The 27,678-nt window shown below is 49.6% G+C and overlaps 1 protein-coding gene across 1 annotated transcript; it reads left to right on the top strand.

The window, feature by feature from the left end:
- The first annotated feature begins 3,127 nt into the window (after positions 1-3,127).
- TNS4 (tensin 4) lies at positions 3,128-21,722 on the top strand. Its single transcript, XM_006832591.1, has 12 exons — positions 3,128-3,566; positions 9,809-10,232; positions 11,272-11,693; positions 14,167-14,253; positions 14,458-14,583; positions 16,015-16,107; positions 16,189-16,266; positions 18,991-19,062; positions 19,772-19,940; positions 20,747-20,815; positions 21,060-21,086; positions 21,581-21,722. The coding sequence occupies exons 1-12, from the start codon at positions 3,128-3,130 to the stop codon at positions 21,720-21,722; spliced, it is 2,148 nt and encodes a 715-aa protein (XP_006832654.1).
- The last annotated feature ends 5,956 nt before the right edge of the window (positions 21,723-27,678 follow it).

The following is a 27,678-nucleotide window of genomic DNA, read 5'->3' as shown; positions in this document are numbered from 1 at the left end:
CAACTCATAGAAACCTTGTATAGGGTTGCTGAGGAGCGGCAAGTGAGTTTCAACTGCTGACTTTGCAGTTTGAACCGACCTTGTAGTCCAGTGCTTATCCTACAGCACTATACTAGGACTGCTTCAGAGAAGGTTACTGTTGTTGTTGGTAGGTGCCATCAAGTTCCAGCGACCCTGTGCACAACAGAACACTGCCCCGTCCTGTACCAACCTCACAGTTGCTGTTTGAGCCCATTGCTGCTGCCACTGTGCCAGTCCTTCTTGTTGGGAGTCTCCCTCTTTTTCTCTGACCTTCCACTTTACCAAACATGATATCCTTTTCCAGGGACTGGTCCCTCCTGACAATATGTCTGAAGTATGAAAGACAACGTCTGGCTAACCTGGCTTCCAAGGAGCACTCTGGCTGTACTTCTCCCAACACAGATCTGTTTGTTCTTTTGGCAGTCCGTGGAACTTTCCTATTCTCCCACACCATAATTCAAATGCATCAGTTCTTCTATGGTTTTCCTTATTCACTGTCCAACTTTCACATGCATGTGAGGTTATTGAAAACACCATGGCTTGGGTCAGGCACACCTTAGTCCTCAAACTGACATCTTTGTTCTTAAATACTTTAAAGAAGTCTTGTACAGCAGATTTGCCTAGTCCAATATGTCGTTTAATTTCTTGACTGCTGTTTCCATGAGTGTTGATGGTTGATCCAAGCAAAAATGAAGTCTTTGACAACTTAAACCATTCCTCCATTTATATGGCTATAGTTTATTGGTCCAGTGGTGAGGATTTTTGTCTTCTTTACATTGAGGTGTAACTCATTCTGAAGGCTGTGGTCTTTGATCTTTATCAGTAAGTATCTGAGAGGGTACAGGGCCAGAATTCTTATTCCCATCTCACATATGAGGAAACTAAGAGTCAGAGTCACACTAAGGACCTGTCTGAGCTGGGGATTAAAATCTAAATCTTCAGATGCCTGAGTCCATATTCATCTCACTTGCTCCCAGCTGTTCTGTAAGGCCTTTTCCAGCCCTGGGCTGGACTGGAAAGCAAGTCTTGTGGAGGCTCCTTGGGGAAAGGGAGAAAAACACGGGGAGGCTCAGAGCAGGCACTAGAATGCACCCAACGTCACTGTTCCATATAGTTTTCTTGACAGTCTCTGTCCCTGGATCTCTCACCTCTTTCCCAGCCCCATCTAAAAGAACCTGGTGGTGGTGGTATGCCATGGAGTTGATTCTGAGGCTGTAAATCTTTAGGGAAGAAGAAAGCCTCATCTTTCTCCTGCGGAATGGCTGATAGTTTCAATCTGCTGACCTTGAGGTCATAATGTGTCTGACTTGTAACCACTACACTACCAGAGAACCTAGCACATGGCATTAAGGTTAAACAATGAGAAGAACTTCCCACAGGAAGGGAAATGAGGCAGTTGGGACATCTCTTTCCCAGGTGAGCCCCCAGGAAGTGAATATCATCTGATGATGTCACTTCTTCACTCCAAACATTTCCGTGGCTCCCATTGCCCTTGAGTTAAGTCTGGCCAGCTAGCTCCCCACCCACCTCGGTGTTCTTTGATCCTGGATGTTCAATGCCTCTTGACTGCCGCTATCTGGCTGGCCCTTGGCACACACTGTTCCCCTACTTTGGATACTCCCTGCATCCCAGCCCTACCTGCCTTGCCCAGCTAGCTCCTGTTTCTCCTTCTTGTCTCCCTTGACATGTCCCTTCCTCCAGGAAGTCTTCCCTGACCTCCCCACCAGTGCCTGCAGAGTGCCCTCCACTCCCCCTCTTCCCTGCTGACACTGTATATGACTAGCCACCTGATGACTTGTCTGTTTCACCAGCTGGGCAGCCTGAGGTCAAGTCCTGCTCTGACCATTGCTGGCAGTGTGACCCTTGGGCAAGTTATGTACCTCTAGAAGTCTCAGGTCTTCTTGTTGTAAAATGGGATAATAATAATCTCATAGGGTTATTAAGAAGATTAAAAAGGACTTTATATGTAAATATTAGTGCCTACAAACATTCTAATCCCTGAGTGGTAGAAACAGTTAATGTACTCTGCTGCTGACTGAAAGGTTGGAGATTTGAATCTACTCAGAGGTGCTTTGGAAAAAGGCCTAGTAATTTACTTCCAAAAAAAATCAACCATTGAAAACTCTATGGAACACAACTCTACTCTGACACACAGAGGGTTGGCATGAGTCGGATTGAACTCCACAGCAAGTGTATATATATATATATATACCTAAACCCTGTGATAAGGAGCTAGGAGCTCTGGTGGCGTAGTCGTTACGAATCAGGCTGTGAACCTTAAGGTCAGCAGTTCAAAGCTACCAGCCATTCCGTGGGAGAAAAATGAGGCTTTCTGCTCCCGTAAAGATTTACAGCCTTGGAAACCCTTCGCTATGGGTCAGAACCGACTCCACAGCACTTAACAACAAACCCTGTGATACAGAGTCCTGTATGGTGTGGCACTGTGGGTTAATGCACCAGACTGCAAAGCCGTTTGAACTGCAAGTTTGGTGGTTCAAGCTCACCAGCAGCTCCTTGGAAACCCTATACAGGGTCGCTATGGGTCAGAACTGACTCGATGGCACACAACAACAACAACAAACCCTGTGATAGCTAGAATGAAGAGAATGTGAGTGCTAAGGGGGACCCACCGCCCGTCTTTCTGTCGCTCATACTGTGGTGGCTTACAGGGGCTGTGGTGCTGAAAGCCATGTGGCAATATGTGTTCATACAGTATGCTATTTCAAATACCAGCAAGGTCACCCATGATGGAAGGTTAGTGCAGAGCTGCCAGACTAGGACAAACTAGGAAGAACGGCCTGGCAATTTACTTCTGAAATTTAGCCAACGAAAACCCTGTGAATCACAACTGAGGCTCAGAAAACCTAACTTGCTCAAATTACACAATAAATAAGTATTAAGACCAGGATGCAAATCCAGGCAGTCTGGCTCCAGAATCAATGCTTTCTAGTGAATATGTGCCTTTGTTTGTGAGGCAAGGGTTAGGGGCTTCATCTACAGTCCCACCTCCTGGTCTCTTTCAGGTCCCAGGAGCTCCTGGTTAGTGAGAGATCTCTGGAATGTAAGTGAGGCTGGCTGAAAGCCAAAGGTAAACCCCACCCCCACCATGTCACAGGTGATGTCCAGCCCCCTGCTGGCAGGAGCCCATGCCGTCTGCTTGGCTTCCCATGAGGAACTGAACAGGATCCTACACCCAGCACCCAGTCCTAGCCTGCCACCCCAGTGTCTTTACTACACCACGGAAGGCTGGGGAGCCCAGACCCTAATGGCCCCCATGCCCTGCAAGGGGCCCTCCGGCAAGCCCCAGCAGGCTCCACAGGCTGGGGCCAAATCCAGCTGCTTCCTGCAATCCTCCAGTGAGCAGGCCTCAGGGGCCCCAGACGACCTGGACTCCTCCATTGACTTCTCCTTGGAGAGCCTCAACCAGATGATCCTGGAACTGGACCCCACCTTCCAGCTGCTCCCACCAGGAACCAGTGGCCCCCGGGCCGAGCCTGCCCAGAACACAACCTTGAGGAGAAAGAAGGAGGAGTCCGAAGCCTTGGGTAAGGAACTGGGCACAGTGCCAGGAGAGGGACTTAGGGACCAGACGTCATGAGGAAGAAGAACTTTTCTCTGGAATCATAAAAGCAAGGGACACTGTCCTGTTAGGAGGTACTGGGTCACCCTAAAGAAGTTACTTAACCTCTCTGTTTTCTCTGCTATAAAACAGAGATACAAGTTTCCATCACTAGCCTATTCTATTTGGTTCCTAAGTTTAAAAAGTAACGAATACCTGCTTTATAGGATTTTTATATGAACTTAAATAAGTTAATGTATATAAATATTTTATACAATGCCAAGCAGATGAGGGGGCTTCAAAAAGTTTATGGAAAAATTCCCTGATCTTTTCATTTCATTTTTCTACAAACTTTTTGAAGCCCCCTGGTATAAGGAAAGGTTTAATAAAAGTGGGACCCCTAAACTCCATTGCTCTGTGGCATCTCTAGGTTCCCACCTGGACCCCCTAAAATTTTTGTAGGACTTTTTCTGGACCCCTATCCTTGTTTAAGGAGTCCTGGTGTGGCACGTTTGAACTGCAAGGTCGGCAGTTCAAGTTCACCAGCTGCTCCTCGGAAACCCTATACAAGGTCGCTATGGGTCGGAACAGACTCGACGGCACTTCACAGCAACAACAATCCTCATTTAGGGGAGTATTTCTGGGGAGGCCCAAGTTGAAAGTAGTGGGGTTGGAAAAACATAGAATTCAGTCTTTCTAGGGCAGGAATTCTGTTATATTCAAGCAGTAAGTAGTACACTATTACATGTTAAACTGGTTTTCTGGTAGAAGGGGTAAGCGGGGAGGTGGGGAGAAGCTCTGATTTGAAGTGTTTACTAATATCCATGATGAACATTTTCACCATCACTGATTTCAGTCTACCAACATAATATCACGGAGTAGAATTGGGAAGACATGTGCAGTTATATAGTATTTCTACCATACACATTCAGCAAATATGAATTACCTCAGGAGCACAGGTAATAGTAAACTATAAATAATTAGGATGTGATGAGTTTGGAATATTTACTACTTCTGTTTTAATGTAAGTTATTTAATTATAAGACTATATCAATTTAGTAATGGCTGAGTTTAGCAACCAACTAGACAAAATCCAAACAATTTAACAGTTACCTCTTGAAAGCTGGTGCAAGCCAGTTCCAGCACACCACTGTAGCCAAAAGATGCTGAGGATCCCCACATGTGGCCTCAGTTTGCCAAACAAAGAGTTCAAATCTACTCTGAGGGTAAGAGTTAAAGAGCAGCATCTCAGCCCTGAAGACTGAGACCTCCGAGGTCAAAGTGCCAAATTACTAGGTATTTCATAGATAGTCAAACCTTCAATTCACCCAATCCACCCCCACGGGATAAATATTTGTATGCCCATTTTACAGATTTAAAAAAAACAACAACTGAGGTTGGAGTCAGGCAAACCTTATACAAGCTGCCTACTTCAATTTCAGTGGTTCAAACTTACCAGTTGCTCTTCAGAAACCCTATACAGGGTCGCTATGCGTCGGAATCAACCACACGGCACTTAACAACAACTTCACTTTGTGTCTCAGATTCCTCATCTGTAAAAAAAAAAAAAAGACAAGAGTTTTTACCTCAAAAGGCATTGCAGAGAATTAAAAGTCATAATGTTGGTTGGCCTGCTGTTAAGTCATTATAAGTGGTAGCTGTTTTATTAAACATTGGGGTTGAGTTTAAGAGCAGCCCCAGGGTAGGTTTGGGCTCTCGGGTGGAGGTGAGCCCAGCACCCAGGTCTTCTGGCGCCCGGGCTTACTCCCACCTCCTCCCACCAGGGTTGCCTGCCAGGCCTATTAAAGGAACCACCTCCATGCCTCAAGAGTCTTTCCTGCTTCTTAAGGCCAGTCGTGGGCACGTCACTGCAGGGAAGGCGTCTGGAGCCTAATTGCCTCTGGCAAGAGGAAATCCAGGCTTTCATGTTCAGACCCCAAAGCAGGGGGTTGCACACACTCAAGGCCAACTGGACTAGAGCAGTGTCTGTGGACAGGAGTGTCGAGGATGTCCCACTGGGACAACCTGGCCCTTCCTCCTAGGGACTGTTGGGCAGTGGTCTGTGTTTGCAGATGCCCTGGGCACAGCCTGCATTGTAGCAATGTGTCCATCAGGGAATTCAAGGGGGATGGCAGTGGTCAAAGGGGGCTGATGAAGCTGCCCTAGCCCCTGATATAGAGTTCATTTTGTTTTGTTTTGTTAAGTCTCTCCTATAACTTCCCCCTGGACACCTCCAGTGCTGATAGCTCACTAGCTCCTGAGAACCAGTCCAGCCAGTCAGATCCCCATTAGGAAGCTCTGCTCTGTGATTATAAGAATACTGACCAGCACTTGTGGGTCTGTGTATTTCTTTATTTGCTTGACCTTTTCTCATGAATCTTCACCTTCCAAAACCTGTTCCACAATCCAATGCTCCTGGTGATAAAGTTCTCACCAGCCCCTGTAGTGTAACTAACTCTAGGCACTGTGGTGAGTTTTCATATTGTTCAATAGATTCAGAGGTCCCTGGGTGGTGCAAATGGTTAAGCACCTGTTTATGAGCCAAAAAGTTGGTGGTTTATACCTACCCAGAGGCATCTTGGAATACAACAGATCTATCTTCTTCCAAAGGCCACAGCCTTGAACACCCTGCTGAGCAGAACTGCTTGATACACAGGGGGTCTCCATGTAACCAAATCAACTCAACTGAATTAACAACAAATACAATCATTTGGGGACCCTCTTCTGTTTTGCAATTTATATTTCCTACTTTTGGGGTGTTGAAAGAAAGAACTTCATAATTATGGTGTTGGTAGATGTTTGCTGTTTCTCTTATGCTCTAACTTGGCAAAATTAAATACTGGTCATCATATGTTGATTCGTCAGATTTTTTTTTTTAAGTAGTTCATAGAATACATGATCCCCACATTTGCCCTGTAGCAGGGGTAGCTTTGCTTGTTAAGTGCTGTCAAGTAGATTCCAAACCATAGCGACCCTGATAGGAATTCCAAGGAGCAAATGATGAGCTTGAACTACCGACCTTGCAGTTCAAAGGACTTTGCAGTCTGACGCATTAGCCCACAATGCCACACCAGGACTCCAATACAGATGAGAAAACTGAGGCTTAGGGAGATATAGTGATGGTCCATGCTCACACAGATAATTGGTAGGAGTTGTTGTTGTTAAGTGTCGTTGAGTAGGTTCTGATTCATAGCGACCCTGTATAGGGATTCCAAGGCCCGGCTGGTGAGTTTGAACCACCAACCTTGCAGTTCAAACTGACCTTGAAGTCGAGTGTGCCAGTTCTCAAATCTGGGCTGTCTGATCTTCAAAAGCAAGTTCTCTATATGCCTCTTCCCTGGAGCTAGCTTCCTGCCCTTCAGGTTTCACAGAGTAAATATGTTTGGAGGCAGCCTGCGGGCTCCTCCGCATTGCTCCGGAACCTTCCCCTAGACTCCAGGCCCCTGCCCTCTTGTGTACCTTCCTTTAAACAGGGAACATGGCTTCTGGAAGCAAAAGCTTTTTGTTTCTCTCCCCTCTTGGTCTTTGAAACAGGCCCCCACATTTCTTATTCCAGCAATATTTGCTAGGCAAGGCTGTTTGCCAATCCCAAGTGAAGGATGTTTAATAACAGTCTCCCAACCCCCCTCCACAGCCTCTCCCCCTCCCCCACCTGGCCTGGCCTGGCCCTGGTGGCTACATCCACCCAGCCCTGTTCAGACTGGCCTCACAGACCAGTAAACAGCAGCTGCACCCAGGTGATAGGCTGGGGGCCTCCCTGGGAGATGACTCCACTCACCGCACCAGGACTCCGCCCCGCTGCTGCCCTGTTCCATTGTTGGTGTGTCTTTGGATAACTCAATGAGTAAGGGACCTAGAGCTTCCCCAGGCTGAAAGATAACCCCCAGAGTAGCCAAGCACCTTTTCACAGAGCAAGAAGTGAGGGGCAGACCCCAAATAGAACCCAGAAGCAGGAGCCAGGTGCCTCCACTCCCTGGCTGGGTGACACCACATAATCATGTAACCTCTGAGCCTTGATCCCTTATGTTACATGGTGTGGTGCCGTAGGATCAGCACAGGAGTGCTAACTACAAGGCCAGAGCTTCAAACCCACCAGGCGTTCCTCAAAAACCCTGTACAGGGTCGCTCTGAGTTAGAATCAACTCTACAGCACCTGACAACAAAAACAACATGAGGGCTAACATTTCCTACTTCCATGTGTGCCGGTTAAATGAACTACTAGAGAAAACACGTTAGCAATAATGCTGGCGCGTTGTGTTCCATAAATACCAGCCTTCATTAAAAATTGGTTATACTTAAAACGGAAATGCAAATGCAAATATCTCTTCATAAGATTAATCACCTAGTACAGTGCTAGTCACACAGCAGGGGTCTCCATGTGTTCATTATATCCCCACTTCTCTCTGAGCCTCAGTTTCTTCCTCTAAAAGTTAACACTCGTCCTGCCTTTATAAGGTTTGAAGGGATGAGGAATGTAAACACTATAAAGTGATATAAAAATAAAAAGTTACACTAGCCAACCTCCCAGAGGAATCCACTCCACTTCCAAGATCTTTTCTCCTCCAGAACCCACCAAACATTACCCCAGATATTCTCCTCTCGCCTTCATCCTCAGAAGCAAAGAGATCCCCACTTTAACCAGAAAGTATCCCATTTGGCCAACACTGCCCCGACAGGCAAGCAGGCAGGCTCTAGACTCCTCCATAGGTCTGTTGAATCCTCACCACAACCCTACACAGGGTCTCTATGAGTTGGAACTTCACCACCTTAGGAAGCTGGTGTTAGATTACCGCTCTGCAGGTGAGGAAACTGAGGCTCAGAGAAGTTAGGAAAGTTGCCCAATGCCTCTGGGCTGGTAAGTGGCCAAGGTGAGGCTCATACCCAGGTTAGCTGACAGCAAAGCCAAGCCTGTTCCTCACTGGCGGGAGCAGCAAGCCCAGGTCAGCCTCCAGCTTCCCAGTCTGATGTAATCTATGGCCACCCCCCACAGTCTGAGCAGGCTCAGACACAGGTTGTATGCATGAGCAGGCCCTACCCAGGTGCAAGCTGGGGCAGGCTAAGACTCCAGTCATGGCAGAGGGAGGGGTGGGGTGCATGGGGCAGACAGGAGCTGAGGGTGCAGTTTTGTGCTGCTCTGCCCCAGTTTCCCTCCTAGGAAGCCAGGCCTCACCTCCCCGCCCCCCCCGCCCCCGAGGAAAGAACAGCCCAGTGGACAACTCACCCCCCCAGGCTGGAGAGAGGGGTGTCTGTCGTCACCATGGGGAGAACTGCAGGGCACCCCACCCCAGGGATGACCTCCAGAGGAGGAACAGGGTCTTGGAAACCCAAGAGTCCCAAACTCCCACAGGAATGGGTGATGGAAAGAACCCTGGAGGAAGAACAGTAGCCTGGGGATTGTCAGGAAGCACCAGCTGCAGCTGGATTTAGCTGGTGGTTAGTGAGGACCCCACAGGCCCACAGCCCAGTACAGCTCAGCCCTGCCCTCAGGGAGCTCTCACCCTGAAGAAGAGCTTCTCAAACTTTAAGGGGCACCCTGATCACCCTTGAGGGGGTTAGCAGAGGGAGGGTGGAGGCTGTGATTCTGGTGAGGGTGCTGCTGGGCCAGGGGCCACAGGAGTATGAATCACCTGGGTCTACCCCCTGGGGACAGCCTGGACATCAGGATTTTGTAAAGTGCCCCTGGTGATTCTAGCTCACCACCCAGGTTGCGGACCCTCGTCTTCACCGGAAGAATAGACATAGAGCAGTAGAGCACATGACAAGGTGTTATTGGCATGTTCCACTCTGCAGTCCAATCACCTGGGGATTGGGGCACAGACGAAGGAGAGGCTCCTCTCCGCAACTGAGCACCTACTGTGTGCCAGGCGCAGTGCCACTCACATTAGTCTTACATCACCCTAACTGTAACAGCATGGACCAGGGAATAGTCGTCCCATTTTATAGTGCTGGAAACTGAGGCTCTGGGCAGCGAAGTCCTTTGGCCAAGCTCTCTCACATAGTGGCAGAGTCAGTCTGGGACCCAGGTCCATCTGTGCTCACACCACTACATCTCGCCAAGCAAGGGAACACGTCACAGAGAGGGTGACACAAGAGCTGCGTGTTGATCCTGATTCCAGCAAGCTTCTCCTAAGTGTCCATTGCCTCATCTATCCTGAGCATGAGCCAGCTCTGTAGCTCTGGCAGGTCAGACGCCCAGGCTTCACCAGTGCTCTCCTTCTCTTCCCAAAGATATAAAGTACATCGAGGTGACCTCCAACAAATCAAGGTGCCACGATGCCTCCCAGAGTTGCTGCAGCCCATCCGTCAGCCCGACCTCCAGCTCCCCCCGCAATGGTGGCCTCCTCCTATCCAGAGACGTTCCCCGAGAGACGCGAAGCAGCAGCGAGAGCCTCATCTTCTCTGGGAGCCAGGGAAGAGGGCAGCAGGGTCCCCTGTCTCCCTCTGGAGCTCTGTCTTCTCATCCCTCACATTCCCCTAGCATCTCTATTCCATGCAAGGGAAGCAAGGGCCTGGGCCCCCATGGCTCAGGTTCCCCACTGGTGGCTTCTCCAGGCTGGGACAAGGGGCCGGGAGGCCTGATCCCGAAGCGGAGCAGCCGAGTCTCCATGCTGTCAGCCAGCCCGTCATCTGATGTCAGCTACGTGTTCGGAAGGTAGGTCACTGCAACTGCAACTCTGGCACTGCTCTCTGCCATACATACACACATGGATCCTAAAATTAATTATATAGGGGCACGCCGAACAAAATCTCAGTGTGCCCCCAACTAAGAGGGAATGTTTTCTTTGCTAAAGGCATGGCAGCCAATTGAGTCTCGAGCTTTTTTCTTACACCTGTAGAAGATGATTAAATACACACAACTCTTGACTTACACCTACCTCTTTGGAAAAAGAATTATTGCTTTAATGACCCTCACCTGTATCTTTCCAGCCCATCACAACCCATCTCAAGGAAGGGTAGTTTTTTATTAAAAATGCAGGACATAAAAAAAAACAACACAGGACATAGGAAGTAAATAGAATTTTAGGGCCCAAGATGGAGCATTTAAGAATGAACAAAACTACCTCCTTCCCCTTCCCTTTGTTGGGGGTTGAGCCTGACTGACGATTGTCCCAATCTATTCTCTATACACCACCCAGCAGGACCACATACTCACTCCCATCCTGCCTCAGAAAACCAAATCACGGGACCTCTGCCTCCTAAATCAATACCAGAGCCACCGTGCCAAGGCATTCCCTGGCAGGAGACTGGCACTTCCACAGCCGTGCCCATTAGCATGGGCCCCGGAGCTGAGGGCAAAATCTGACTTGATACAGGATCTGACCACCTCCCTCTCCTCCTGCATCAGCCATGGATATGATCCAGCCCAGGACTGCAGGCCCTTGGGGTGAGAATGGGAGCAGACAGGAAGGATAACTCCATCAGACCTGGCTGGCTGGGAAAGCAGAGGGAATCAAACCCAGACTAAACCCACCTTACCCACAGTGGCTATTTTAAACAAAGACCAGAGACATTTCTGTATCATTCAGCATCCTTGGGAATCAAAGGTGGAGCCATGCCCTTTGCTCTGGGCTATGAGGTCAGGACCGAGGCCATGGGCACCCAGCTCACTAACTTCCAGACCTGGCTCTGGCCCCTGAGTCCTGTCCATCCCTGACACCCTAACAGGCCATCCGGTGCTCTCTTCCCTACAGCAGCCAGTCGCTCCTCCACTCCAGTATCTCCAGCCATCAATCGTCTTCTAGGTCCTTGGAAAGCCCAACCAGCTCCTCCTCCAGCCTCCACAGCCTTGGCCCAGCGTCCCTATGTACGAGACCCAGTGACTTCCACATCCCCAGCAACCGTACCCCAAGCGTGGGCCCACCCAGAGCAACCCAGTCCCCACCACTGGCCAAGGAGCATGCCAGCAGCTGTCCCCCATCCATCACCAACTCCATGGTGGACATACCCATTGTGCTGATCAATGGCTGCCCAGAACCAGGGTCTTCCCCACCCCAGTGGACCCCGGGACATCAGAGTCTTGTCCGACCTGGGACTGCTTCCAACAACCACTTTCCAGTCACTGGAACCCACAGCCAGATCCTGTCAGATGCCTCCCTCACCACATCTCTGGAGGGTACGTTGGAAGCCAATACGTCAAGTGTTATAAGGGGACTAAACTAAGCACAGGAGGATTTCTCCAATAGCAGTTAACACATTTACTATCTACTGTGTGCCAGGTAGTGGAAACACAGATGGACGCAGTCTAGAAAGACAGACAACACCACTGAATGCTATTTGTTGCTGATTAGGGTTTCCAAGGAGCAGCTGGTGGATTTGAACTACTGGGTGCAGAATCTGACTGTGGTTTGTGGTCCAGTGCTGATCCTACAGTGCCATACAGGAGTCCAATGATTACTTTAGAATAGAATAAAATAGAATAAAGAGATGTTGTAGGTCTGGGGCGGGCCACAGAAGAAGGAATCATTCTTCTAGTCTGTAGAACCAGGAAGGCTCCTCAGGGGATGTGACATTTGAACTAGACCTGGAGAGTGGTGCAGAGTTTATGGGCAGAGGAGACGAAGAACATTCTCCATAAAGGGAAGAGTTAGTTCCCAGTCATGAAGGTGTAGACACACATGGCATATTTAGGAAATGACTGGAATATTGGGCTTAGGGTGAGGCCATTAGAGTAACCTGGGGCCATATTGTGAAAGACCTTGGACACCAAGCTAAAGAATGGATTTTACCCTTTAGGCAATGGAAAGTCCCACACCAGGAAGTTGTGGGGTTAGAGGTATGTGTTCAGCAGAGCTCTCTTGACAGCTGTGGAGCTGATGGGTTGCAGGGGGCCCAGCCTGGGCAGGGAGGCCAGCTTTTATTTGGTTCTGTTTGGTTTCTCATCATGAAGTGAAGGGATCCAAACAAGCCCTGACGGGGGCCTGAACCAGGGCAGGACAGTCAGGGTGGAGGAAGGAGACAGAGCCAGGAGACCTGCGGGGAACAGAGGCAGCAGCTGATGACTAACGTAGGAGAGGGAAAGGCAATCACAACTGACGTTCGTAGATGCCGAGAACACAAGTGGGGGCGGATGGAATAATGAAGACAGAGCATTCCAGTTCAGACAGTTAAAACCACAGAATAGCAAACACCCTCCTTCCCCGAGTCTGTGACTACAGGCATCCAGTTTCACCCAGAACCCAAAGCAGTAAACACCAAGGCTAACCCCTTAGCACCCATCATGCCCATCTCTCATGAGCAGAGCCAGGAGGAACTGTCCTTCTGGGGCCACCTCCCTCCTGAGGCTGTGACACTCATGGTAGGTCTCACTCTAGCCCACTGCCCTCTCCCCCTAAAGAAGTCACGTCAGTGCAAGCAAGAGAAAATGGCATGACAAGGATGCCTTTGGATCTACTCCGATCCTTTTCTTAAGACAAAGCATTCACAGATCTTAGTACATAATTTATATTATTGTTACTCACCACTGGCCACAACGCACCTTTTCAAGATGCCAAAATTGAGAACTATTGTTCTCTGCCTTAGACAGCCAGGAACTTGGGCATTTTAGCATCTCAGAAGGCACATTTACTTAGTCCAATGAGTCTTCCCATCCTGGTTTGGTGATGTCCCCAGATATCACCATACTCTGGGATATCATCAAATCTTGCAAAATAGTCTCAAAATTCTTTTAAATTTCATAAGATAACTGGAGCATTAAAGACCTTCAGAGATTTAGTCCATTCTGTCCCCCCTGGGGTTCAGAGGAGGGTCCCTGAGTACTGCAAATGGTTAATATGCTCTGCCTTCTACTAACCACAGTTAGGGTGTCGCAACCACCTGGAGTACATCAGAATAAAGGCCAAAAACCCACTTCCAAATTACCAACCATTGAGCCCTGTGGGGAACGGTCCCACTCGGACACCTGAGGTCTCCGTGAGTTGGAATCAACTTGATAGCAGTTAGTCAGAAAGTCAAGTCAGAAATCCAGTCTCTTGACTTACAAGCTCTTGCCCAGATCTGCTGTTTTCCTTTCTTTCACCTTTTTTTCTCCTCAAAGTGAATATATCTTATACCTTATAAGGAATTCTTAGAACTATTAATGGAGGCGAGATCAAGCAAATGATGGGTCTGAGAATCCGTTATTTCAATTCCCACCAGACAAAGTCAGATTTAAGAAACAGTTTCTCGTTCACTGAGATTTCATCTGCAGGATTTGGTTTTGATCCATTGCCAAGCATACCAGGGGTTTCCTAAGTCCTTTTGCTGTTGTTAAGTGCTGTCAAGTTGGTTCCGACCCATAGCAAACCCTGGTTTATGAGGAGTGACTAGTGAGCTTGAACTGCTGACCTTGTGGTTCAAACTGACTTTGTGCTCCAGCACTTTAGCCCACAGCGCCACACCAGGACTCCATCTAAGTCCTAGAGACACCAAATCCCGAAATTCTGTTTAATTTTGCTTCTTGTAAGCAGTTCAGAGATATAATGGGGTCAGGGTGGAGAAGGTGGGTTGAGAGGACCCCTGGACAGAAGAGGGGAGGGTTTCCAGCCTTTAGTGGCCCTTTTTCAGTTCCCCTTTGCCTAGCCTACAGAATCCCCCTTCTCTATCTCCAGGTTCCTCCAGGGACATGCAGCCCACCATGAAGTTTGTGATGGACACATCAAAGTACTGGTTTAAGCCAAGCATCACCCGAGAGCAAGGTAAAAAGAGCCACTGTGTCTTGGGGACAAGTGACAGCAATAGGCTTTGTACTCCACATCAGGCAGACCAGGCCTGAGTCATGGTAGAGAAGATTCCCGGAAACCAAATTGGTTGTGTAGTTTCTGCTTTCTGAAGACCCACGGGGCTGGGGGACAGAGGCTGTCTACATAGGACATCATTGTCTGACTCAAGGATTGTTCCAGCAATCGAGTTGCTGAGGAAGGAGGAGCCGGGGACTTTCGTGGTGAGGGACAGTTCTTCATACCGAGGTTCCTTCGGTCTTGCCTTGAAGATACACGAGGGTTCTGCATCTGCCCAGACCCGGCCAGGTATGCACCTGCCTCTGCTCACTCAAGGCCTCACCAAGACCATGAGATGTGGTGAGTTCTAGTCTCTCAATGACTCTGGGAGGGGGGTCCACCTCAGGGTAGCGCCCAGGCTCTGTGAGCAGCTCCCTTCACAGGCCCAAACTTCCTTTGCCTTCCTGAGCCCCCCAAGTCCACTGCTTTAGACACAGGGAAACTCATGGGCAGAAGAGGAGGAGAAGGTCCAGTCCTTCTGTAGACTGCTTTCTTCCAAGTCTGCATCTCTGTCCTGAGTGGACTTCTACTGAAGGGACACATGTGATTGCTTACCATGTGTGTGAGAGATCGGGGCACTGTGAGTCATCAACTACATGGCAATGGTGAGACAGATTATCACATAGATGAAGGACAGAGTGTCACATGTGTGTGGTAGCTCATCGTGTGCTTTTTCGGTAATTACACACACTCATCGGGGTAACTCAGTGTGTATTTATGGGGCAGCCGCTGTGCACCGGTCACTGTGTAAGACACCAGGGACACAGCAAAGAATCAAACGTGGATGCCACCTCTTTGGGGAGATATACGACGGGGGCTTCAAAAAGTTCATAGAAAATTTCCAATATCTTTTCATTCCATTTTTCCATGAACTTTTTGAATCCCCCTTATAGAGTCCTTGTGTGGCGCTATAGGATAAGCACTGAACGGCAAGGTCAGTTTGACCACAAGGTCGGTAGTACAAATTCACCAGCCGCTCCTTGGAAACCCTATACAGGGTCACTATGAGTCAGAACTGACTGACTCAGTGGTACTCTACAACTTAGGATAACACATAATTATAGTACAAGATACCCGGGTAATACAGTCCCTCACCTCACCCCCAGATGTTGTACCTCCCACTTTACAGATCAGGTAACTGAGGTTCCAAGTGTTAGTTAATGAGCTTCTACCACACTAGGAGATAGAGGGAGCATGAACATGACCTCTGAGGTAGGATTGGTTATCAAGGGGGCTTTGTCAGAGACCATGAGCCCAAAGAGAGGAGGAAGCTGGGGGCTGGTGAAGAGGGAGATGGGGGGCCTGGCGTCAGCAGGGAGGAACTGACATTGAATACTGAAGCCTGGGATGAGATGGTAAGGGGAGAGAGAAATCAGACTGAGGAGTTGTAGTTTGATCAAAACAGTAATCAGGAAGCATCCCTGGTAGCTCTTGAGACTAAAAGAAAGCTCTCCAGAAGGAAGAATCATGGGACTCAGAATCCTTTGAGAAAGCTGTTGACACCTCCTTTGTGGAAAGCCTTGAAGACAGGATTCCTACCTACAGTTCCACCCAGAGGCAGGAGGGTGAACAAGATAATTTCATGATAGCCCAGAGGAAAGGAGCCAGAGAATGAGTGGTGAGTCTTCATTAACTCTGCAGCTCCCATCTGCGTCTACTCTGCCTTCCTTCTTTGTCCAGGCGAGGACAGCAATGACCTGATCCGACACTTCCTCATCGAGTCTTCTGCCAAAGGGGTGCATCTCAAAGGAGCAGAGGAGGAACCCTACTTTGGTGAGTGGGCAACCTCTTCTGAGCAGGGGTAGGGGTGGGCTAGGGAAGCCCCACTCACCCAGGGACGCTGTTTCCTTGCAGGGAGCCTCTCTGCCTTTGTGTGCCAGCACTCCATCATGGCCCTGGCCCTGCCCTGCAAGCTCACCATCCCACAGAAAGGTGAGCCACGCTGGGGCATTGGGCCTGCTTGATCTCACCTTATCTGTGGATGATTTTAGTGCCACAGGTGAATCCATCAACATCTACACTTAGTGGTGGTGAGGATCTCAGAAGGTTAACCTTTCCAAGCCTCCGTTTCCTCGTTTGTAAAACAGAGACAATCACAACCGTATCTATTTACAGAGTTGGGACACGGATTAAAGAGGTTACACAGGCTAAACTCTCAGCACAATACCGGGCACACAGTAATTGTTTGATAAATATGTCTTCTTTAAGAAGAGAAAGGATCACAAATCAGCCCATTTGGAGAGGCTTCTTTCTCTCTTTCTTTCTTTCTCTCTTTCTTTCCCTGGAGTACCTGGGTGGTGCAAATGGTTAAACACTCAACTACCAGCCCAAAGGTCTGGTCCACCCAGAGGTACCTCTGAAGAAAGGTCTGGCAATCTACCTCCAAAAGGTCACAGCCATTGAAAACCCTTTGGAGCACAGTTCTACTAATGCACACATGGGGTCACAGTGACTTGGAATTGACTTGATGGCAACAATTTGGTTTTTTTCTCTTTGCTTTTTGGGTTTTCTCTAGACCCAACTTTCACAGTAAGTTCCTGTGTTACAGACATCCTATTTACAGACAACTTCTTGTTGTTAAGTGCTGTCAAGTCGGTTCCAACCCATTTCAGCTCTGTATAGGATTTCCGAGGAGCACTGGTGAGCTTGAACCTCCAGCCTTGCAATTCAAACAGCTTTACAGTCTGGCATATTAACCCACAGCGCCACACCAGGACTCCAGACAACTCATGGTGTTGGTGTGTGTTGTGTGCCTTGGAGTCAGTGGTTCCGACTCATAGCGACCCAGTACAGGGTTTCCGAGGCTGTAAATCTTTACGGGAGCAGAAAGCCTCATCTTTCTCCTGTGGAACAGCTGGTAGACAACTCAAACTTACCCTTTAATGTTAAACAAATTTGCTTTCTCTTTGAAACAATTGAACCAAGCCCTCCAAACCCAAACCCACTGCCTTCTGATGGATTCCAACTCGTGTCAAGCCTACAGGATAGAGTGAGTTTTCCAAGGCCGTAACTCTCTACTGAAGTAGACTGCCTCATCTGTCTCCTACAGAGCAGCTTGTGAGTTTGAACCACTTTCAGTTAGCAGTCCAATTTTAAGCCCCTGCAGCGTCACTAAAGCAGGGGTTGGGCACCCTTTTCTGACAAAAACTGTAACATCATTCATGAACCATACAAAATTACTGTAACATCATTCATGAACCATACAAAAATAACCATAAAATTTAACCTGCTATATTTGGACTCCTGGTGTGGCACTGTAGGATCAGCAGTGGACTGCAAATCAGAAGGCTGGCAGTTCAAAACTACTAGCTGCTCCTCAGAAACCCTGTTGTACGGCGTCATTATGAGTTGGAACCAAATTGACAGCCCTTAACAACAACAAATATTTGATCAAACAGCTAATTAACTCACCCCTAATGTGATGGCTAAGGAGCTCTGGCAGTGTAATGGTTACGAATCAGGCTGCTAACCTCACGGTTGGTTGTTCGAAACTACCAGCTGTTCCGCGGGAGAAAGATGAGGCTTTCTGCTCCTGTAAAGATTTACAGCCTCAGAAACCCTGTACAGGGTCACTATGAGTTGGAAGCGACTCCACGGTACTTAAAAACAATAAATGTGATGGCTGGACTCCTGGTGTGGCTCTGTGGATTAATGCACTGGACTGCAAAGTCATTTGAAACACAAGGTCGATGGTTCAAGCTCACCAGCCGCTTCTCGGAAATCGTATACAGGGTCACTATGGGTCAGAACCGACTTGACAGCACTTAACAATGACAATAACGTGATGGCTGGAGTCCTGGTGTGGCGCTGTGGGTTAATACACTGGACTGCAAGGTCTGTTTGAACCGCAAGGTCAGTGGTTCAAGCTCACCAACCACTCCTATACAGGGTCACTATGAGTTGGAACTGACTCCATGGCACTTAACAACAATGTGCTGGCTAGAACTTTGAGTTGACAGGGCCAGACCAAATGGTTTTGTGGGCTTTATACAGCCCTCAGGCCAAACAGTCTCCACCCCTGTACTTAAAGTAAGGCTAAGACCCATATTCACCTGTTCCAACTTACCAGCAAATTCAACTTAAAAACAGACTTAGGAACCGGTCTCATTGGTAACCCAAGGACGGCTTGTATTTATGTATTTAGCCCTCACGGATTTGTTTTCTCACATCTACAACCCGTTAGTTGGTGTTGCCCTGATCATTCCCATTTCACGGATAAGAAAACAACAGCCCCAAGCATGAATTAACTTGCCCAAAGTCACCGCCCTTTCTCCCCCCCCCCCCCCCACTGCATGCTCCCCAGATAAAGGCGGTCCTCTCCGGGGTGTGTAGGAGCAGTGTGGAGAGGTGGTACTGGAAAAACAGAGGAGCAGGGGAGGCCCTGGTGGAATGCAAAGAAAGGCTGGGGACAGGAAGTGAGCTCAGGGGACTGTCAGGAGGTCAGAGCCACAGTCTCTGAGAGATCAGGGGGAAAGAAAGAATCCAAAGGCTTGCAAACTAGGCATTTGGGGAGCCCAAAGTGGCTCCCTAGTGGCCTAATAGTCAGTGGGGGCTAAGGGGGAGATGTTCAAAGGGATTAATGAGGCCTGTGCCCCTGAGAGGGTCCATTCACTCTGCACTGACCCCCTCGGGGTCTGTTCCTTCCCCTTGGTTCAGAACTGGGAGGTGGAGACGGAGCCCCAGACCACTCTGCAGACAGCCGAGCCTCCTGCCTGAAGAAATCTGCTGGTGAGTGGGTGAGGAGGCACTGGGCATGCCTGTACCTCAGTGTACCTCCCAGCGTGCACTCACAGTGCCCAGCAGGCCCACACGTGTTTCCCATCAAAGCCTTATTTCTGCATCTTTAACAAGGTGCCACATTCCTCCCCCTCCCTATAAACCCAGATGAAAGGCTGTAAGCATGAGGACCTGGGCAGGAGAGGAGGAGGGGTTGGCCAGACTTAACAGCCCATCCTGTATATACATGCTATGTGCTGAGCCTCTGGGGCCTGGGGCACCTGCCCTGAGGTGGTCTCTGGGTCTGGGTCTTCGTGGGGTGTTAGGTCTGAGTCCTGGGGGTTTCTCAGTGACAGCTGCTTTGTCCTCCTGAACACAATGACCCCATCTCACCTCCTGTATTCTCTCTCTACTCTCAGGGGGTTGGTAAGGGAGGCCAGCCTTGGGTCTAGGGAGAAAACTGTATGTCTGGAAACCCCTCTTCAAAGGGCAACGTCCCCTCCTTTGTCCAACCCTGGAGTACTAGGGGCCAGGACAATGCAACACAGTAACAATCCAGAAACCTCTGGGGTTGGCTCAGATTGTATTCTCTTCCTGCCTAGGGGCTCAGGATGAGCCCAACAGAAGGAAGGCACCTCCTCCCCTGGCTGGGGCAGAGGGTGGACCCCACCCACCCCGTGGACCCCGGCCCTGGCCCCAGCACAGTATCTGTATCTCACAGGCTGCCATGCCTTGTACCTGAACTCTGTGAACGTGGAGACCCTGACTGGAGCCAGGGCTGTGCAGAAGGCCCTCTCGAGCACCTTTGAAAGGGATGTCCTCCCTACGCCCACTGTGGTCCACTTCAAAGTCACCGAGCAGGGCATCACCCTGACTGATGTCCAAAGAAAGTAAGGCCTTCCCTTGCCCTGGGGCCACAGGACTGGGCAGCGGGGAGCTGTAGGGGGTGACTGAGACAGCCAAGGACCAGTGATAGAGGAAGACTTCAGAGTCCTAAACCCAGCCGGGTCTGTGATGTGTTGGGTGACCACCTTCACTGTGACTGATGGGCACTGATGACATCTGCACCCAGCAGGGAACATTCTCCAAGGCCACTCTAGCTGACCATAGGGACACAGAGTGAAATGAAATCCTCCTTCCCTGGGCTCAGGGACTCACACTCTAGTACCATCTGACCCCAACCTGGGCACTTTTACAGGGAGGAAAAAGAGGTAAAGGACTTACTATCCTCAAAAAGTTGAGTCTCCATGCTTTCTGTGGGGCACCTCAAATTGTGGTCCCCTCAGGTACTCCCTGCCTGGTGACTCAGAGGCCTAAGCCCACAGGATTCCTTCTGGTGAGGGATGTTGTTGTTAAAGTGCCATTGAGTCAGTTCCTATTCACAGTGACCCTGTATGGGGCTCCCAAGGAGTGTCGGTGAGTTTGAACCGCCAACCTTAATGCTTATCATCCAGCACCTCAGGGTGAGGGTAGGAAATAGAAAACCCCAATATGTCCAACACAAAACAGATGCACACCATGAGAGGACAGAAGCACAAATGTGTGCCCCAGGGCTCAGTGGCAGAAAAGGTCCTGGCAGGTTGACAAGGGTCTAACCAGGAGGCTTCTTGGAAGATGGGGGCATGTGAGCTTCAGGGGATCCAGAGATGATGAAAACAGGCTCTCATTGGAACCCCTGTCTTCCACCTCCTCCCAGGGTGTTCTTCCGGCGCCATTACCCCCTCACCACCCTCCGCTTCTGTGGCATGGACCCTGAGCAACGGAAGTAAGTTCAAGACTAGGCCACTAAGCAGGGCACCCAGGGCATAACTGCCCTCGCTAGCAGCCCACCAAGCTTTCCTGAAGAAGGAGGGCTGCCTCTGGGATTGGGGTCACAGGGGCAACAGCATGAGGGCAGGATGTGACACGGGGGGCACGGTAAGGGGAGGTGTATGTGTCCTCTGCTCAGCCCCAGCCCTGCAGAGCAAAGCAAAGCCTTGATGTCCATTCCCGTCCATCTTCTCCCACAGGTGGCAGAAGTACTGCAAGGCATCCTGGTAAGACCGCCCAGTTGCTATAACATGTGACCCTGTTGCAGGACCCTGCCCAATATGGGGAGGGAGTTAGAGGAGTGGGAGACCCCATTTTGACTTCAAGGAGGCATATAAGGTTTTGATGGGAGAGCCCCCAGTCTGATGGAGGAAAGACTTCACAGGAGACATGAGCCTGAGAACCCTCAGTTGTATATGAGCAATACAGGCTCTAACCTCAAAGAGCCTCCGTTTTATCATCTTAACCAGTATGACGAAGGTTAAGATACATCCTCAGTGCACATCCACTCTCATGAGGGATACAGAGGTTCTGTCTTCCATTCTAAATGGGGAACCAAGATCTTGCACTCAGGGATCTCCCAATCTGACATGGAGGCATCTCCGAGAGCCCCATTCTAAGAAGGTGTCCCAGCCAGGGGTTGGGGGGTGAGCTGGAAGGAATGCTGCTCATACCCTAGGATCCCCACCCAAGCCTCATTCCAGCCCATCTCGTCTACCAGGATCTTTGGGTTTGTAGCCAAGAGTCAAACTGAGCAGCAAGAAAATGTGTGCCACCTCTTCGCGGAGTATGATGCGGTGCAGCCAGCCTCACAGGTCATTGGCCTGGTGACTGCTATGCTGCAGGACACAGAAAAGATGTAAGGGGGAGGACCAGCAACTTCCCAGCCGCCCACCGCCACCTCTGAACAGGGGCTTGGGACCACATTCACAGACCAATCTAGTGACCAGAAGAGAACAGCGTCAAGTTGAAAGCCTTGACTTGCTGCATCCAGACCTCCCTGGGTCTCCGTTTCCTTCTGTAAAAGGAAAATAGACAGGATCCGCTGTTCTTCTCAAACTTTGGCGGACATTTTTCACCAGCTCCCCCAGTGGGTCTACAACACATACCCCTCTGAGAACCCTTCACTGAAAATAACCTTCAAGGACCCTCTGAATCCCTCAACCTGGACACTTTACCCACCGACCTGTGACCTGTGTCAGGACAAACAGCAGGAGCTGGGCTGGCCTGGAAGGGGGTGCAACTTTTGAGGGGAAAAATGAGGGCTGCACTGACTATATTCCACTACGTATTCCTTCCCTTACTTCCCTGGCAACTTCTTGGACAGCTACTCCCAGGATAAAGTTGGGTCCCTCTTCCCAGGATTCTGGGGTCCAACCCAGCTGATGCTACTGGGGCAGCTCAGCAAGGAGGGGTTTACCCCCTTTGTTAGAAACAATCCTACTCTACTGTTCTGATATTCTTGATGTTTAGCTCCCTTACCAAGGAATATCAGTCCTATCTTTTCTTTCAGTTTTTGGTAAGCAAATATCCTACAGCCAGCCTCACAGCTGCTCTACTGTTACTTGTATAGCCCACGTCTGAAGGAGTGAGGCAGAGAGACTACTAGCTGTCTTTGTTCTACCTCAGCTCTGGTGCAAAGTCCCCCACCATCACACACTCACTCCTGCAGCTATGTGGCGTCTACTGGTCTTATAGCCACAAGGGGGCAGCAGAGAGTCAATAATGCAAACAAGCTGCCACCCCAAGAAGACTAGAGAAACTGGGAGATCTTTTCTCTTCCCAACACAACCCCCAAAATCTGGCAACGTTTGTCTAGCCGGCCGAGCGTCCTAAAGAAACCATACCTAGGGGTGGAAGGGGAAGCTTGGGGAGAAAAAGCCAACTTTTGTTCTACTAGGAACAAGTGCCTGCCCACTCCTAGCTGTAGGAGGCCCTTCCAGAGCGTCATTATCTTTGGCCAAGGTTGGGTCTGACAGGTTATAATTTCAATCCAGGAAACCAAACCAGACTGCAGCGGGGCCGGGGCTGGCGGGACAGGCTGAGAACAGCCCACCCAGCCTGTGGTCAGGCACTGCCCCCACTCCAGGAGTCTGCAAAATGTTCCATGTGACGATTCTCAAGGACACACTGCCCAGCTCTAGCCCGGGCCCATCATGGAAAACAAAGTGTCGGTTCTGAAGCATTCAGGGCCCTGTTTTAGGGGCGGAGGCTGAGTAAACTCAGCAAACTGTCTCAGAGACGAGGTGTGCCGCACGCAGGCACGCACGCCCGTCCAACCCAGGGCCCCAGCCACTGGTTCCCACATCATAAAGCATTTCGTAACCCACCCTGTGACCCCTCATGCCCTAGACACAGTTTGTCCTTCTTTATGACCTGTTTTTCCGCCACCCTGCCAGAAGAACAGAAGGGCTGAGTAAGTGCAGGTCTTCAGATAAGGGTCAGGGAAATGCAAGGAGAGTCAGCTGAAGAAGAGTTCAGAAAAGTCCCTGAACCCAGTTGACCCAGAGTTGTCAGCTTAGCCCCAAAGAAGGAGACTAGAGCTCTTGACCCTGGGCCTGGTGAGTCCCGCTCTGGCTTCTGTCTCCAGTTATCATGGTCCCAGGGCAGTGTCCCAGACCTGCTACAGAGCCCCTGCAGCTAGGAATCCAGGGTTGGCAGGCCATGAGGAGGTCTCACTGAAGGTTAGGAAAGGGGGGTATAAAGAAATGCCCCTTTCCTAAAGACTCTTAAGAACTGGAGAGCATCCTCATCCTGGTTGGGCTAAGCTGTGTGACCCAGGGCAGAGGCTGCCCTGAGGAACTGTGAAGAGACCCTTCTGAATGGCCTTGCACCCCCATCCAGTGGCCCCTGCTACCCCTTCCATACCCAAGCAGTTTCAGACTGGAGTCCTCTTAGCCCCTGCTCCGGCCCCCTCCGGAGCCAGGGACAGTCTATGGAAGACAGCAATCTCTGCTACATTTGCTGTAATTTCTCTTTCTCCAGGAAAGTTTAGAAGAGAATTTGTCTTGGGCTTTTGCCGAGAACTGAGCAGCCAGCCAACCAAGGGCGGGAGGAATGAAGGGGAGGAAGGGGCACCACCAAGCCAGGAGCCCAGGAGCGGGCTCTCTTCTCCCCATGAGTTTTCTCCCCTAGAAGCTCTGGGCCTGTGTAGCCCTGTGGCTTTAAACCCCCTTCCCAAGTGCCCCCCACTTTCTCCCGAGTTTTCATTGTTCCCTGTCGCTTTTTCCATCCTTCGAGAGAAGTATGGAAAAAGGGACAGGGAGCAATGAAACGTAAGTGCCCACTTCCCCTCCCTCACTTCCTCTCTTTCACTCTCACCTTCCTCGGTGTCATCACACCTTCTCTGCCCACCCACCCCCAAACCCACCTGCTCCCTCTTTACAGAAAACCCCTCTCCACTCTCTGCTCTTTTACCAATTGAATCCCTGCACCCTTTTGTCCCCAGGTTGGTCCACAGTGAACTCCAGCTGTGGATGCGGGTGAGAGGGGATGGGGGTAGCCCCCTGCACTGCAGTCCAGTTTGCCAAGCTCAAATACCCGTCCCATCCCCAAACTCTGCCTCCTCTCTGGCTACAGAGTGACTTCTCACCCTAGACCCACCTTCCACTGAGGGTCAAGGCTGCTCCCTTCTGCTAGCCTTTCTGCTTCCCATCCCTAACTCTCCTGCATTGGTCTATTGCTCAGAGACTAGAACCAGGGCAAGCATAGTAAGTCAGGGGTCAGGGGCTTCCAAGCCGGGGCCTAGTGCCTGGATTTATGCAGCAGACATTATCTAGCCACATGCTTGTGTGTGTGAACCAGAAAAACAGATAAATACAGCACTGTAAACAGATTTGTGAGTGCCATGCGGGGCTGGTGAGAAAGGCAGACACAGGAAGAGAAACTACCCTTGGAGAGAATGTCACCAAAGAGGTAACGTTAAGGTTGGGTGTTTAAGGATGAACAGGACTTCAACATATGAAGAAAAAAGAATAAATCATCTTTCACTGAGGGCTCCTCTGTGCTAAGTGCAAGATGGAGCACATTTTATATGTTTAGTCCCATTTTACAGATTGGAAAACTGAGGCTCAGTGGCTCCACTTGCTCACACTCACATAGCTAATAAATAACAGAGAAACTACAGGACTCCAAATTCATGCCCATTCTACTTCCCTAGCGTTCTCAGCCAAGCAGATGAGCTAATCCGTGTATGAAACACATGAATATGAAAAAGTGGACCATGGACCAAACTGACAACAGCAACTTGAATGATTAGGCAGGAACGTTAGGTGGCATTGAATTTATGTAAATGAGGGAGAAACAACTCAGACAAGGAGGGTGAGGATGGTTACACAACTCAGCGAATGTAATCAATACCACTAAAAAGTACACATAGAAAGTGTTGAATTGTGTATGTTTTGCTGTGTATAGTCTCAACAATATAAATAAATGTAATGGGGAAAAAAGGGGGTATGTTCAGTGTGGTTCAAGTATAGGGTACCCAAGGGAATCTGGTGAGAGAAGGAGAGGAAAGAGGCAGAAACTGGATAATCAAGAGCTTCAGAAGCCAAGCTGAAAGTCTAAGGAATGTATGAGTGAGTGAAGAAATGAATGAATGAACATGAACTCAGAACCACTGTGTACAGTTTTGCAGGTTGCACAATGCACAATTGTACGTGGCAGCTGGCTTGGATTCCTCCTTAGTCGGTGAGGAAAATCAGAGGCTTTCCAGCTGGGGAGTTGTCAGCCAGATTTATGTTTTAGAAATAAGAGCTCGGGGGTGGGGGGTGGCAAGAGACAGGCATGAGGCTGGAGTTGGGGTGAAGAAAACTGTGAGGACGTGAAGTTCAGGCCAGGAGAGGAAGAAGAGCTTCAAAAGATGGGCTCTCACCTCAAGACAGGCTCAGGCAGGACGCTGCTTGACCAGGGCCTAAATTCTGACTTCTCTCAGAGTTTGGAAGGACCATGTGGGAAAGAGCAGAACTAGAGATCCCCACCCACCTCCTCCAAGCAGGGCTCTTGCCCAGCCATGTTCTCCACCCCCACTCCATTCCTGGCCAGGCTAGAGCCCTCAGCCCCAGCAAAACAGACCCTCCTCCCAAATCTGTGCCTTTGGAGACTGGTTTTGAAACTGTTTCCTGGAAGGCATCTCCCCAGCCAGCTCCAGTAAGGGGGCCAAGGGGAGCTTGGCATGGAGTAGGTCTGGGGGCAGGGAGACAAGCCAGGAGGAGGGAGCCTAGGGGGAGAGAGAATGAAAAGGGGAACAAGAAGGGAGATTGACACACACTTCCTCAGTCAGTCAGTCAGTCAACAAATACTTGCCGAGGCTCCTCATGAACAGTGCAGAATGAGGTATGCAGAAGGGGGCAGGAGAGGGGGAAGAGATCTGCCTATGCTCAAGAAGAGATGTGCTTCTCTCCTCCCAGCACTGGAATTTGACATCCCATCAGCACTGAAATAGGACACATCCTAGTTTGCACCACTTCCACCTACACACACACACACACACACACACACACAGAATTAAAAGCCTGAATATAAGCTAGCCCCTCTGCATGGACTAGCTGCACAGTTTGAGGCAAGTCACTTCTCCGCACAATGAGCCTCAGTTTCCTCAATTGTAATACCTACCTAAGTTCAAAAGACATACCAGACCCACATGCATTTTGTACCCTCTGGAGCACTGTACAAATGTTCATTGTTCAGAAGAGAGTACTTCTGTCAGCCTTTGATGGAGCACTCACTAAATGCCCAGCACAGTACCACTGGGCTGGAAGCTCCTAAAGGAAAGGACTGGACTTGCTTAACCACCTAGCACCAAGAACAGTGCCGGCCACACATTAGGTCCCTCAATATTTCTTTATTAGAAGCTTTGCATGTTATCTAATCTTGATAATAACACCATCTAAGTGCTATTATCTATTCTCATTTTATGGATGATGTTTGTGTGGTTTAGAAATTTCAATTTCCCAGGATTCAACCATAATAAGTGGCAGAGCTAGGATTCAAACCTAGGCTGTCTGGACCCAAACCTGTAGTGATGATGATAATGGTGACAGCAGCCATTTGGAGCTGATCGAACCAGAGGTCAACAAGTCCAGTCCTCTGCCTCCAGGCATTCCATTCTGGGGACTCAGTCAAACCCCTCTTTCCCCTCAGAGGTTAGCTCCCTAATCCCAGACTACTCAGGATGTTGAAAAAGTCACTCCCTCCCTCTCTCTTCCTGGATGTTGGCACCATCTTCCCATGGAACCTTCCACCAAGAATCCTCCATCAGGACCAAGGACCAAAAGCAAATGATCCGAGGAGAACAAACAAGATGGCTGATCGGGTGGAAGTGCAGTGAAGAGCTCCGCCAGCAACAACACATAATCCCCAACCAAGCAGCCTCAGGGGATGGTCCCAGAACTCTGAACCACATATAAAGGAATATTTAGAAAGTTGGAAGGCTTACTGTGAAGGGAATTTGTGGCAGAAGAAAGAAATCCATTGCTTTCTAGTCTGGGATGCTCAGCTGCTCCAAGAGCCGCCATCTTGGGTGAGACCAAGTGGGGGAAGGATCGGAGTGGCCACAGACACCTGGCAGAACCATGGAGATAAAGGTGTGGGCATTCTTTTCTTTGGTATCTGTTCATTGGTTCCTTGCTGTCTGTGCACCTCCATTCTGGTGACTATAGCTAGTGGGCAACCCAACCCCACCCTCAGAGGGTTCTACTATGCATGCACACAGATCTCCTCAAACTTTAAAGAGACAATTTCCAATTAAAACCAAATGGCCACAGCTGGCCCTGAACTGTTTACAACTAGAAAAAAGGTCTGAACGGGGATTGTGGAGCA

This window comes from Chrysochloris asiatica, unplaced genomic scaffold, assembly GCF_000296735.1.
Source record: "Chrysochloris asiatica unplaced genomic scaffold, ChrAsi1.0 scaffold00007, whole genome shotgun sequence".
Classification (NCBI taxonomy): Eukaryota; Metazoa; Chordata; class Mammalia; order Afrosoricida; family Chrysochloridae; genus Chrysochloris; species Chrysochloris asiatica.
Note: the sequence above shows the minus strand (reverse complement) of the source record. Positions and strands in the feature narration are given on the sequence as shown.

Bases quoted from the DNA above. Each gene is read 5' to 3' on its own strand.
- TNS4 (XM_006832591.1), top strand. From the start codon at position 3,128: ATGTCACAGGTGATGTCCAGCCCCCTGCTGGCAGGAGCCCATGCCGTC. The intron at 3,567-9,808 runs GTAAGGAACTGG...CTCTTCCCAAAG, and splicing joins GGAGGAGTCCGAAGCCTTGG to ATATAAAGTACATCGAGGTG. The intron at 19,063-19,771 runs GTGAGTGGGTGA...TGTATCTCACAG, and splicing joins CTGCCTGAAGAAATCTGCTG to GCTGCCATGCCTTGTACCTG.